The following is a 14,745-nucleotide window of genomic DNA, read 5'->3' on the forward strand; positions in this document are numbered from 1 at the left end:
CACACACACACACACACACACACACCTCAAAATGGACTAAAGTCCTAAATGTAAGACTGGACACTATAAAACTCTAAGAGAAAAACATAGGCAGAACACTCTTTGACATAAATTGCAGCAATATCCTTTTGGATCCACCTCCTAGAGCAATGAATGTAAAAACAAAAATAAACAAGTGGCACCTAATTAAAAGCTTTTGCATAGCAAAGGAAACCATTAAAAAAATGAAAAGACAACCAGCGTACTGGGAGAAAATATTTGCACACAATGCTACCGGCAAGGGATTAATTTCCAAACTATACAAGCAGCTCATTCATACAGTTTAATATCAAGAAAACAACCCAATCAAAAAATGGGCAGAAGACCTAAATAGATATTTCTCCAAAGAAGACATACAGATGGCCAATAGACACATGAAAAGATAACATCACTAATTATTAGAGAAATGCAAATGAATACTACAGTGAGGTGTGATGTTACACCAGTCAGAATGGCCATCATCAAAAAATCTACAAACAATAAATGCTGGAGAGGGTGTGGAGAAAAGGGAACTCGCCTGCACTGTTGGTGGGAATATAAATTGATACAGCCACTATGGAGAACAGTATGGAGGTTCCTTAAAAAACTAGAGTTAGCATATGATCTTGCAATCCTACTACTGTTTACATCCAGAGAAAACTAATTTGAAAAGATACATGTACCTCAGTGTTCACAAGAGCACTGTTTACAATTGCTAAGACATGGAAGCTACCTAAGTGGCCATCGGCAGATGAATGGATAAACAAGTTGTGGTATATATATATATATATATATATATTTGTGTTTATATATATATAATGGAATATTATTCAGCCATAAAAAAGAATGAAACCATTTGCAACAATGTGGAGAGACTCAGATAGACCTAGAGAATAGTGTGCTTAGTGGAATAAGTCAGACAGAGAAAGACAATACTCTATATTAACACTTATATGTGGAATCTAATAAATAAAACAGATTAATATTACAAAACAGAAGCAGACTTACAGATACAGAAAACAAACTAGTGGTTACCAGTGAGGAGAGGGATGGGGGAAGGGCAAAATAGGAGTAGGGTATTAATAGGGAAATGCAGCCATTATTTTGTAATAACTTTAAATTGAGTCTAATCTATAAAAATATTGAATCACAAATATAATATTGTTAATCAACTATACTTCAATAAATATATAGTGTTAGCTTTCTTTTTTTAATCAGAATTTGGTATTAAATCTGACCTTTGCTAGCTTTTTAGAGATATCAGGGATTGGCAGTGGAGGAGAAGGCGTATAAGGGGTCCATGGTCTTACTTCCCTTTTAACCCCTTTCTCTTGGTGAAACTACAGAGCCTATTGGGAAGAGTCTTACAGACTTTTGGAACTGAGGAAGCCTGGGACCCTTCTTCCTGCACCTTGGGGCTAACCTGTTCTATGCCAAGACTGCTGTCTTGCTTGGCCCCTCCTTTTAGGCTGTCCCTGTGTGAGTTCAGGTCCTATTCAGTGTCACCTGGCCTCTCAGTTTCCTGCCCTAGGGCTTCCTTGACAAATCTCTAAGCTTTCTGAAAGTATGATAATTCAGCCACCATTATAGAGTGAGGTTTTTTAAAAAATTTATATATTTTTTCAAAAGCTCTTACCAGCATAGTTTTTGGCTAGCTGCCTACACAGCATACACAAAAAAGTGTAAAATAGATGAGACAGTTTATTTTTTTAAGCTTATAGTCAAAATGATGACATATGATCAAAAATTAGAAGTAAATAAAAGGCCAAACGAATGTCACACATTGGCCAAGTTGGAGTGGGGAAGGGGGTATGGAAGTGAGATCTAAGGAAGGAAGGATGTTGCCCAGCTGGAAGAAATTCAGAAACTGAAATAGCATTTGGTCTAATTCTTCAAGAGTGAGTATTGTTGGTAGGAAATACTGAGTCTGTGTGGGTGAAGAGTGTGGATTTCAAGTAAATCAGCAGTCCCCAACCTTTCTGGCACCAGGGACGGGTTTCATGGAAGACAGTATTTCCATGGACCAGATGGGGGTGGTGGTGTGGGGTTGGTTTTGGGATGATTCAAGAGCATTACATTTATTGTGCACTTAATTTCTATTATTATTACATTGTAGTATATAATGAAATAATTATACAACTCACCATAATGCAGAATCAGTGGGAGCCCTGAGCTTGTTTTCCTGCAACTAGATGGTCCCGTCTGGGGGTGATGGGAGACAGTGACACACGAAGTGTGTTGCTATGTCCAGGCTACTCCGTAATCTCGTTTTGGTTGCTGTCACTGCAGAAAACCCTGCTTCACAAAGACACGATGTTAGAAATGGAAGCAGGCTTTTCAGTGCTTTTGTGGCAATCTCAGGCTATTCCACCTTGAGTTTAATCCAGAACATATGGAGATTTGAAGTTGTCTCAAACATACTTTTAAGGCCGCCATCATTTGCGATCTCAAGTAGTTGATCCTCTTCTAGCACGGACAAGGTCAGTTCACCTGGCTTATTCACAAATGGGTCAAGGATCCATTCCTGCCCAGTCCGGGGGTCTTGTGTGGTTGGGAAGTAATGCTCAAACTCTTTCGAAAGCTGAGATAGGTGATCATGCACCAGCTGGGAGAAAGAAGTCCCTGGGCTCCGTCTGTTTCTAAATCTCTGCTAATGCTTAAAACATGTGGAAAATCCCAGTGTTCACTCGTTGCCCCTATAAATCCAGTTTGGCTTTGAATGCAGCCACTTTATCTGCCGACTTGAACACAGTTGTTGTTCTCCCCTGAAGTGACAGATTGAGTTTGTTGAGCAGGTTGAATATGCCACACAAGTAAGCAAGTTTTGCGACCCATTCTGTGTCACTAAAATGTGCTGCCAGTGGTGACTCTTTTTCTAAAAGAAATCTCTGGAGTGGCTCTCATAACTCAGAAACTCTGGCCAGTGATCTACCTTTAGAAGCCGTCTCACTTCTGTGTATGAGAGAAGACATGTGGTCTGCATCCATCTCCTCACAGAGCAGCATGAACAGACGTGGGTTAAGGGCATGTACTTTAATGTGGTTGATAATTTTAATCACATCCTGCAAAACGTTATTAAGTTCAGGTGACATTTTCCGGCTAGGCAACATTTCTCTATGGATGACACAGTGCATAGACTCACATTCAGAAGTGACCTTTTTGACCCGAGTAGTGAAACCAGAAAGCTGTCCAGTCATGGCAGCTGCTCCAACCGTGCATATACCGACAGAAAATGACGAATTCAGTTTTCCTGATATGTAATCATTCAAAGACTTGAATAGTTCTGCCGCTGTGGTATTGGTTGGCAACAAAAGTGCACATAACATATCCTCATGCACATCCTCCTGAAAAATATATTGCACAAAAACAAGCATTGTTGCCTTGTTGTCAACATCGGTAGACTCATCAACGTGGATTGCGTACCACGGTGACTCATTACTCCTCTCTAACAATTGCGCCTTAATATGCTCTGCTATTTCATCAATTCGTCTGTTACGGTGCTAGCCAAAAGAGGAATACTATTGTGCCACCTTTTGAACTGCAGCCTCTCTTAAAAGTTCACGATAGATGTCCTCAGCAGCAGGCAGGATCAACTCTTCACCAATAGTAAAGGGCTTCTTAGCTTTAGCAATGCGGTCAGCCACTAAGAGTGATGCTGTCAGTGCAGACACATTTGATGAAATGGTGGCCTTCAATAATTGCTTCTGTTCTTTGTGTTCACGTTTTTTTCTTTTGAAAAGCTCCAAAGCCTTGTCTTTTAATGCAGGTTGCTTGGTCTCCATGTGGCGAAGCAGTTTTGAAGGTTTCATGGCTTTGTTGGATAGCCGGTTGCCACATATTACACAAAGCAGGCTTGGAGAGTGTGAATCACCTGTTGTAGTGAACCCATTAATTTAAGTAGGACTCTTGGTATTTTCTTTTAAATGCAGCTTTCTTTTTGTTGGCAGTCTTAGAGTCTTCTGCTGTCTTATCATTGGGTCTTTCCTCCTTTTCAAAGAAGCTCTCCAGCGACATTTGTTTTTTTACTCATTTTGGCTAAGGTTAGCTTGTGGGCTTACCAAAACTGTGACTGAGACAAGTGCTCAGTACGGGAAATAGGCGCAGACAGAAGTGGTAAATAAAATAATGGGCAGGCCATGTGCAGACTAAAATAAATGTCGGATTCTGATTTAAAGCCTACCACCAGATGCAGCTGTACAATTGAAGTATATCAACTCACTTGCCACTATAAAGCCTGCCACCAGATGCACCTTAATTATCACTTGCCACTCACTGATAGGGTTTTGATATGTGTCTGCAAGCAATTGATTTATTATGGTCTCTGCTAATGATAATCTGTATTTGCAGCCTCTCCCCAGCGCTAGCATCACTGCCTCATCTCCACCTCAGATCATCAGGCATTAGATTCTCATAAGGAGCACGCTACCTAGATCCCTCATATGTGCAGTTCACAGTAGGGTTCACGCTCCTATGAGCATCTAATGCCACCGCTGATCTGACAGGAGGCGGAGCTCAGGTGGTAATGCGAGCGTTGGGGAGCGGCTGTAAATACAGGTGAAGCTGTGATCGCTGGCCTGCTGCTCATCTCCTGCTGTGTGGCCCGAATCCCTCACAGGCCACAGACTGGTACCGGCCTGTGGCCTGGGGGTTGGGGACCCCTGAGGTAGAGGACATGAGTGAAGCTGTTGAAAGATAAGCTGAGGCATAGTAAAAGTTTTCAGAGTTTGAGTAAATCGATTCTGGTGGGGCAGTGCCAAACTGGAAGTGGTTAGGAACATCCTACTGATATGAGGCAGGGAAAAGACTGACAGTGAAAGTGCAGAAGCAAAGAAAGGAAATTATTTGATTGGCTATAGTTTAAAGCCTAATTGGCTGTTGTAATGGTTATCCTTAGTGTTTTGATTTTGTAACTTTGAGGCATTTACAGGTTTAGGTTTTGGTTTGCTTACAGAGGTTGCCATGGAATTAGGGCCTCATCAGTTGAACAGCCTCTTTGTTTAATTTAACAAGTTACAGAGCTGGGAAAATGCGGCTTTAGTTTGACCTCAGAGTAGAGTAATGAAGGGAGACTGTCGGAGACAACACTAGAATTTGCGAGTCAGATCTTGTCCCTCCTTATGGCTTCTCATCTTGTTTAGAGGAAAAGCCAAAGTCCCTATAATGGCCTACAAGCCACTTCACAATCTTCTCCCTCCCCCAATTCCCAGTATTTTCTTCCTTGCTCCCTTTTATCTAGCCATGTTGGTCTCCCATTGTTCCTTCATCAGGTCAAGAGTGCTACCTTAGGATGTTTGCTTCCTCTGCCTGGAGCCTTCTTCTCCCAGGTGGCTGAATGGCTTACCCTTCACTTCTTTTAGGTCAACTTTATCAGAGAGGCCTGCTCTGACTTCTATTACCTCCCCTTCCCATTCCTGTTACTTTGCTTTATTTTTCTTCATAGTATTTAGGAAGTACATATATAGGATCACTAACATCCTATGTATGTTTGTTTGTGAATTGTTACTTTGTTTTCAGCCATTAGCGTGTATGTTCTCTGAGGGTGAGGACTTACTGCTGTATCCCCAGCAGTGCCAGGACCAGTGCCTGGCATGTAGCTCATACTCAAGCATATATTAGACAAAAAAGAAAAGCAAGAGCAGGAAAGTGAGTGTGAGGGAGGGAAGGGGTTGGATATGGATCCTATATTGTTTTGCGTACCAGGCAGGGGAATAAAAATTTAATTTATTCGTTAGTGGTAGCTATTAAAGGGTTTGAACAGGGGAATGATAGCAAAAACATTTAGTTTAGGAAGGTTAGTTTGGTAATGATGTGTAGGATGGATTTTTAAAAAGATTCACATCAACCCCCTTTCCCTCCCCAAGTCAGTACCATGTAACATAGCTGTATGTGCTTTAAAAAAAAGAAAAAAAATTTTTTGAAATAGTTTGACTCTCAAGAAACTGCTAATATAATTGCCAAAATAGGCTAAAAGCCAATTCCCTTCCTGTACTTCTTCCCCTTGTTTGCCTCAATGATAGTATCTTACATTACTGCAGTACATTGTCAAATCCTGGAACAAGACCTTGGTATAATACTATTAACTCAGGTACTGGCCTTAGTTGGATTTCATCGGATTTTACATGCACTTGTGTATGTGTGTGTGTGTGTGTGTGCACATGCATAGTTCTGTGAAATTTTATCTCGTGTAGAAATGTGCTTTTTAATGTTTCTAAATCTAATTTTGAAGTTTTCGACAAAGTGTTAGAAACTATTTTTGATACCACTCTCCAGGTTCTTGGCCTCCCATATTTACATATGAATAAAGTGAATGGCCTGCTGTTTTATTTCTTTGTTCTTCTGCTGTGGTGTTTCTTTGTAGCCTTTCCTTTCTGCACCAGAAATGCTTTTTAAATTTTGCCTCACCAGTATTGCAAATCGTATTACCTACCAGGTCTTTTTTTTTTTTTTTTAATTTTAAAACTAGTGCATTATCTTCTTATTTCTTTCTATTGGTCATTTATCTACTTAACAACCCTTCATATCTTTTCTGACAGTAAAATATTTCTACAGGACTGTTAACAGGGTTCTAAAGTTTTTTCCTTTGCCTACCCTGCCCAACTAATTAGAAATATATTTCTGGTAAGTAATTTACCAATAATTTCAGAATTGGGAGGGGTAGTGGGTTGGAAGGAGATTGACTAAATTGTTTAAGTCCTTTATTCATCCTTTTAAAGTCTTTAGATATTCTGCTAGCCATATTATTTTACTAAAAGCCCACTTCATTAGTTTTTATATATCATGGGAAATATTTGTCTTTATGTTATTTACAGACTTCCTAAAACAAAGTGTTTAAGTTAAAATTTTATAGTTTAATTTCTGCAGCTGTGCTAAATATGTGCTATATATATTTATATGTGTTCTATATGAGATATACACATACCTGCTTATATGTTGCTGATATTTAAGGTGATAGTTAATGGTATTCAGTAGGATTCTAGATTAATATGCAGGGCTATGCGTGACAGCTGAAGAAAAACCAAGGTCTATATGAACATACTTGATACATTTCTTACAGGTTCTGAGTTCTGTACGCACGGAATGGGATCCACTGGATGTTCGCTTTGGCACCAAACAGCCTTATCAGGTGTTGACAGTGGAGTGCTCCATCAGTGTAGACAAAGAGCCCATGGCTGACAGTTGCATCTATGAATGTGTTCGGCACAAAATCCAGTGTGTATCAGTCACCAGAATACCACTAAGATCGAAGGCCATTAGCTGTTGCAGGAATGTTACTGAAGACAAACTGATTCTGGGCTGTGAAGATTCTTCAGTAATTCTTTATGAAACTCACCGTAGAGTGACTGTCTTAGCTCAGGCTGAACTTCTGCCTTCATTAATAAGCTGCCACCCAAGTGGTGCCATTCTGCTAGTTGGCAGTAACCAAGGGGAGCTGCAAATTTTTGATATGGCTCTTTCTCCTATTAACATCCAGCTTTTGGCTGAAGACCGCTCACCTAGGGAGACTCTACAATTCAAAAAATTCTTTGATGTTTCTAGCAGTCTTGTTCAAATGCAGTGGATAGCTCCGCAGGTTGTTTCTAAGAAGCCTGAAAGTGGGGACATCTATGATCTCCTCTTCCTCAAGTTTGACAGAGGACCTTTGGGTGTACTTCTGTTTAAACTTGGTAAGTCAAGGAAGTTGGTGAGTAAATAAATTAAATTTTTTATGATGGTGACAATATAACTAAGACAATAAAACTATTCTTGGAATGTAGATTTTCTGTTTGTCATTCCATCAGTGTGCTTGCCTTTCAAACATTTCATATAGTTTCCTTAAGAAAGCTTTGTGGATGATTTTCTAAATGTCAAGGTACATTATATATTGAAGAATTTTGAAATTGCATTAATTTTCCATTGTGATGAATAAAAAGACTGAATTAGCCACATTTGATGCTTTCCAAAATAAACTGTCTATTAAAATTCCTTAAGAAATAGTACACATGAGAATATATTAAAAGTATGTCCATTACAAAATTCTGTAGTACTTTTCTATTAAAATTATTTTAGATTATAAGTGTCCATTTCTTCCCAGATTGGAAATGTGTAAAGCAAGTGTTTTAAAAAAGAGAAAGGAAATATTTAGTTAGCATTTGCTAAAGATTTTAGATAAAAATATTCAAAAGAACTTATCAATATTTGGAAAAATGTGTATTAATGTATCCCATTTCAACCAGGAAGCTTTAAAGCAGAATTTTATTATTGTGATTTTTTTGCCTTTTGTAGTTTTGCATTACTGGCTATGTCCTGAAATACATGATATCCTTTAGGCAGTTTGTTGTTGTTTTTTTTTAGAGTTGGGTATTCATTTTTATTTTTTTGGCTGTACATGGGCTTTCTCTAGTTGTGAAGAGCAGGGGGCTGCTCTTTGTTGCAGTGTGCAGGCTTCTCACTGCAGTGGCTTCTCTTATTGTGGAGCACGGGCTTGGTAGTTGTGGTTCTCAGGCTCTAGAGCACAGGCTCAGTAGTTGTGGCACACAAGCTTAGTTGCTTCACAGCATGTGTATCTTCCTGGACCAAGGGTCGAACCCGTGTCCCCTGCATTGGCAGGTGGATTCTTACCACTGCACCACCACGGAAGTCCCTTTAGGCAGTTTTGTGTAATTTAACATTCTTGAAAGAACCTCACTTAGGTTTTAAAAAAACGATTTTAATTAATGCACATCACCGCAACTTGAAAACATAGAAAAGTAAATACACTTAAAAACCCCTTATAAGATTTGGCTCTGTGCTACAAAGTTAAGTTTTTAAGACATTGTAGTGTTTGTTAAATAGCTGTCAGTTTACTTTGTTTTTTTATGGATCTACTTGCCTCTGAAATTGAACACATGAAATAAATCTAATGAAAATAACTTGACTAACTTGAAAGATATCAGGGATATAATGTGAGGGCTATGTTCTTTCCACATATTAAAAATGCAACTAAATCCATTCATAATGTCAGTATTGTCCAAGAAAAATATGTTTGGAATCTCATTTATTATGAGATAATCCAGTTCTACTTTGCCCAACTACACATTTAACAGTGGTATGTCTCTATACTCAACACTTATTAAAGTGGATGTTAGATGTTTTGCATATCTGTTAAAACTTCCTCCCCCCTCCTCTTTCTCTCTCTCTCAATAACCCAAGTTACCTGTCAAACAGAAGGCTGTCTTCTGACGTATACCTAGCCTTTCTTCAGCCCTGCCTTGTGGGCCTACTCACAACAGCTTTGCAAAAAGCACAGCTTTCTCTTCCTATCTCTAGCACATTTGCCTTCTTACTAAAGTAAACAGGCTCTCAGTGTAGGGATTTAGAGGGCTTCCTGCTAATTGCCAGCTTGTAAACTTAATTGGACTATCTCCCTGGGCACTGTTCCTAAATCAATTAGGCAATGAGTTGGCTGTCACCTCTTTTTCCCAAGTAGGTCTCTTGGAAGAGAATTATCCAATAGAAGTCAAGCATTCAAATGAAAAGGTGATAACTTCTGCAACTGACATTTATCATTTAAATTTTATTTTCAGTATGATTGAAGTTTTATAGAATAGGGAAATTTTACAGTTTTACAGGCTTTTTAAAGGATCTAAAGATGGAGTTTCCCAGGATTTTTGAAAATGTATTATAAGATTAATGTTTATTACAGATTATTTTTCCTAGGAAGAGTAGATTCCTTGAAACAGTAGATTCCAGCTAACAGATCTTTTTTTTTTTTTTTTAAAGAAAATCCTGTTTAAAGAACAGATTTTTCTTAGGATCTGCTACTAAATACATCCAGAAATTTTAATATACTTCTTGAATTAACACAGTGCTGATTCTGGGCATCCATGTGGAATTTTCATGTATAATTCAAGTTACTGCATATATAAACAGGTAGTTGCCTGTGCAGTTTCCCCACTAGGGAGCATTTATGAGATATTTTTCATATGCTTGTTATGCAAGTCTTTGGAAATTTTGACATGAAAGGTGTAGCTTACAATGTTAAGAAGCTGAGATAGATCATAGTTTAAAATAGAATGCTGTCTTATGTAAACGTGTCAGTGGCTACTGCCAAGATGCTAAGATTTTTGGAATTTGACTTTTAGAATAGGTCAGTTAGTGTCATGTTGAAAGAAAACTCTGTTGCAAGGCTAGGGCTTCCATTCTAAATCCTTATAATTATCGCACAAATGCACTGTGGTTAAAAGGCCATCACCACTGTTGTAAGAATGCGAAAAACATGTCTTCCTCAGGAGGGAGCTAGAAGTGTCATCCTCCTATGTGGAAGCAATGTGTAAAAAGAATTTCTTTTTTTTTTTTTTTTTGTTTGCTTTTTATTATTTATTTATTTATGGCTGTGTTGGGTCTTCGTTTCTGTGCGAGGGCTTTCTCTAGTTGTGGCAAGCGGGGGCCACTCTTCATCGCGGTGCGCGGGCCTCTCACTCTCGCGGCCTCTCTTGTTGCGGAGCACAGGCTCCAGTCGCGCAGGCTCAGGAGTTGTGGCTCACGGGCCCAGTTGCTCCGTGGCATGTGGGATCTTCCCAGACCAGGGCTCGAACCTGTTTTCCCTGCATTATCAGGCAGATTCTCAACCACTGCGCCACCAGGGAAGCCCCGTAAAAAGAATTTCTTTACCTGACAATCATTATTCATATTTCCATATACATATACTGGGATTAAGAGGAGTCCCTAATTACTGAGATATTAAAGCTCTTCCATTCTCATCAGTACCTTTTCCAGCCTTCACTGCTGTCTTTAAACTCACATGATCAGCTAGCTCCTTGCCCTCTCAACAGAGAATCTCACCTTTTAACTGGCACTTCATTAACTTTATCTGCTCCTCACCACCCACCCAACGACTTACCTACATGTACATAAATCTTTTCAGTTTCAATTCAGTGGAAAAGGAGCCTTCCTCTTGTCTAAGACTAGTTCCAGCACTGGTTCCACTCTGGATCCCATAACATTCCCTTTGATACCTTTATTCTGTCACCTTCCCCACTCTCCCCATGAATTTTGCTACATCATCAGGTACAGGCCCAAGCCACACCATGAAACAAAGAAACATACATACATCTCTTCTTTAAAATTATTTCCCCTGTTATTAATCAAATGTTCACCTTCCTTTCATAGTCAGACTCATTGAAATAGTAGTGAACACTGAATTTCTCTGCTTCTTCACCTCCCATTCACCCCTCACAGCACCGCCTTCTGGCTCTTTTCTTCAGTGTTCTCCTGGAACTGCTCTTGGAAAGGTCACTAGTGACGTCCTACTTGATACACATATTTCTCTTATGTTACGTGATGACTTTTCAGCATTTGATGGTTGCTGACCACTTTCACCATTATAGAGCTCTCATACTTGCTTCTATGACTCCAGATGCAACTTTTCGTCACTTTTTTAGGCTCTTCTTCTGCCTCCTCATGAAAATATTGAGGCTCTCTAAGGTTCCATTTTTAGCTCTCCTCCCATTTTATACAGATTGAGAGTTTATTTTTGATTTTGGTATCCTATCTCTGACTTCAGCCCAGACCACTCCTCACTCCACATCCACATATTAACCTGGCTTGCTGGATACCTCCCCCTGAATGTACACAGGTATACAGATTTATTATGTGCAGATAGGAAGTCATAATCTTTTTCCCTGCTTCTCCTCCTATATTCTCCAATTTGAGGGATGGTACAGTTATTTAGACAGACGGAATCCCAAGTCAGAAGTTATCCTAGAATCCTCCCTCACCCCTGATGCCATATCCAATCAGCTACCAAATCCCATCAATTCTGCCTTTCTAAATACGTACTGTCAAAAACATCTCAGTCTATTCATCCTTGCTGTCATTACCTTAATCTAGATCTTTGCTATTTTACCATGATCAAGCAGTGGCCCTCTATCTGTAATCCTCTGTCTTCCAATCTTCCCAACCCACCGCTCAATTAATCCCCTGAACTGCCACCAGAGTGCAGATTTGGTCATGGATTCTACAGCCTGAAATCCTTCAGTGGTTAATAAGCCTGTCTGCCTCTCTGGCTTCATCTCCCCAACTGTGCTTTCCTAGTAGCTCCCCAATCACAGCATGTGCTCTCACACTCCTTCTTTCCATAGTGGTGTTGAGTATTCCATCTACCTAGAGTGCTCCCACAGTGCTTCATAACATCTACAAAGTTAGGAAAAGGTTAAAAGTTCAAATGATGATATTAAACAAATAATTAAAGCTAACTTCTTCCCTCTCATAGGATTTTGAAAATCACAGGCAATGTGTGTGCATGTGTGTGTTTGTCACTCTATCTAAAAAACAAGTAGTCTGATTTTTCTCATAGAACTTTTGTAAGAAGTATGTGTTCTTTAAAAGAGTTATTTTTAATGAGTTATTTGAATTTTACTTTACCCAAGTGGTAATTGGTGGTAATTTATTGCTGGAAGGATATGTCAAATACTTTATTAGATGCCTAGTCATCTTAAAACTAGATCTTATATCATTTTAGATGGATTGCTGTTCCAGACAGCATTCTGCTTTCTAGAGTGATGATGGATTTTTAAATCAAGTTTATTGAGGTATAATTTATATAAAATTAATTGTACCTGTTTTTAAAATGCATAGGTCAATGAATTTTGGCAAATATGTATATCCTCATGATTACCACCACAATCAAGATGTAAAACATTTCCCTCACCCTCAAAATTCTCTCAACCCCTTTGCAGTCAATCCCTGCCTCCCTCAAAGCTAAAGTGCATTGATCTGCTCTCTGTTACTACAGATTAGATCTGCTTTTTCTAGAATTTTATAGAAGTATACTCAAAAAATAGGTCCTCTTTTGTGTCTTGCTACTTTCACTCAGTAAGTATCGAAGAGTCTGTGAGACTCTTCCATGTATATCTGTAAATTTTCACTTACATTACTGAGTAGTATTCTATAGATAAATCACAATTGGTGTATATTTTCACATGTGGATGGACATTTGGGTTGTTTCCAAATTTAAGCCAATATCATTGAAAATTCTATGTACTTTCTTGTACTAGTCTTTATGTCCACAAACTATGTACAAACTATGTACAAATGTATGTAAAATAGATGTATGACATCTATTTTAATTTCTCTTAGGAAAAACCTAGGAGTAGAATGGCTGGGCCATATGCTAAGTTTACGATTAACTTAAGAAGAAACTACTTTGGAGCTCCAGTTACTCCACATCCTCACCAAAACTTGGCATTAATGGTCTTTTTAATTTTAGCCATTGTAGTAGGTGTATAGTGGTGTTAGTTGGCATTTCCCTGATGAGCCTTTGGAGCTGGTCATCTTTTATGTGCTTATTTGCCATGTATCTTCTCTGATGAAGTATATCTTCAAATCTTTTGCCCAAGTTTAATTGGATTGTTTATTTATTATTGAGTTATAAGAGTTTTTATATATTCTGAACAAAAGTCCTTTGTAGGATGCTAGTACTGTGAATATTTTCTTCCATCCTGTAATTTATCTTTTCATTTTCTTAACAGTTTTTTAGGTAGCAGAAGTTTTATTTCTGATGAAAGCCAGTTCTTGGATTTTTTAATTTTATGGCTTATGCTTTTTATGTGCTATCAAAGAAGTTTTTGTCAAACCCTTTTTTCTTCTAGAAATTTTATGGTTTTAGCTTTTACAATTAGGTTTATTGTCTGATACAAGTAATTTTTTGTGTATGGTATGAGGTATGAGTTGAAATTAATTTTTTAATATGAATATTCAGTTGTTGCAGCAGCAACTGTTGGAAAGACTATCCTTCCTCCATTGAATTCCCTTGATCATATGTGTGTGTTTATCTATGAAAAGACTCTGGGGCTTCCCTGGTTGCACAGTGGTTCAGAGTCCGCCTGCCGATGCAGGGGACGCGGGGTCATGCTATTTGCCATGTATCTTCTCTGATGAAGTATATCTTCAAATCTTTTGCCCAAGTTTAATTGGATTGTTTATTTATTATTGAGTTATAAGAGTTTTTATATATTCTGAACAAAAGTCCTTTGTAGGATGCTAGTACTGTGAATATTTTCTTCCATCCTGTAATTTATCTTTTCATTTTCTTAACAGTTTTTTAGGTAGCAGAAGTTTTATTTCTGATGAAAGCCAGTTCTTGGATTTTTTAATTTTATGGCTTATGCTTTTTATGTGCTATCAAAGAAGTTTTTGTCAAACCCTTTTTTCTTCTAGAAATTTTATGGTTTTAGCTTTTACAATTAGGTTTATTGTCTGATACAAGTAATTTTTTGTGTATGGTATGAGGTATGAGTTGAAATTAATTTTTTAATATGAATATTCAGTTGTTGCAGCAGCAACTGTTGGAAAGACTATCCTTCCTCCATTGAATTCCCTTGATCATATGTGTGTGTTTATCTATGAAAAGACTCTGGGGCTTCCCTGGTTGCACAGTGGTTCAGAGTCCGCCTGCCGATGCAGGGGACGCGGGTTCATGCCTCGGTGCAGGAGGATCCTACATGCCGTGGAGCAGCTGGGCCCGTGAGCCATGGCCGCTGAGCCTGCGCGGCCGGAGCCTGTGCTCCGCGGCGGGAGAGGCCGCAGCGGTGAGAGGCCCGCGTACCGCAAAAGAAAAAAAAAAAACAGACTCTGTTCTCGTCCACTAATCTATATGTATATACTTTAGCGAGTACTACACTGTCTTAATTACTGTGGCTTTACAGTAAGTCTTGAAGCCAGGACTATTAGTCCTCCAACTTTGTTCTTTTTTTTTTTTTTTTTTTTTTT

General features: G+C 38.7%; 1 protein-coding gene across 1 annotated transcript in view; it reads left to right on the top strand.

Moving 5' to 3' along the window:
- WDPCP (WD repeat containing planar cell polarity effector) overlaps window positions 1–14,745 on the top strand; it is a 175,400-nt gene that overhangs the window by 66,209 nt on the left and 94,446 nt on the right. Inside the window, exon 10 of the mRNA XM_007464152.1 lies at window positions 7,073–7,682. Within this exon, the coding sequence (XP_007464214.1) occupies window positions 7,073–7,682 (610 nt within the window). The remainder of the gene's footprint in view (window positions 1–7,072; window positions 7,683–14,745) is intronic.

Source organism: Lipotes vexillifer, unplaced genomic scaffold (genome assembly GCF_000442215.2).
Source record: "Lipotes vexillifer unplaced genomic scaffold, Lipotes_vexillifer_v1.1 scaffold311, whole genome shotgun sequence".
NCBI classification, from domain to species: Eukaryota; Metazoa; Chordata; class Mammalia; order Artiodactyla; family Lipotidae; genus Lipotes; species Lipotes vexillifer.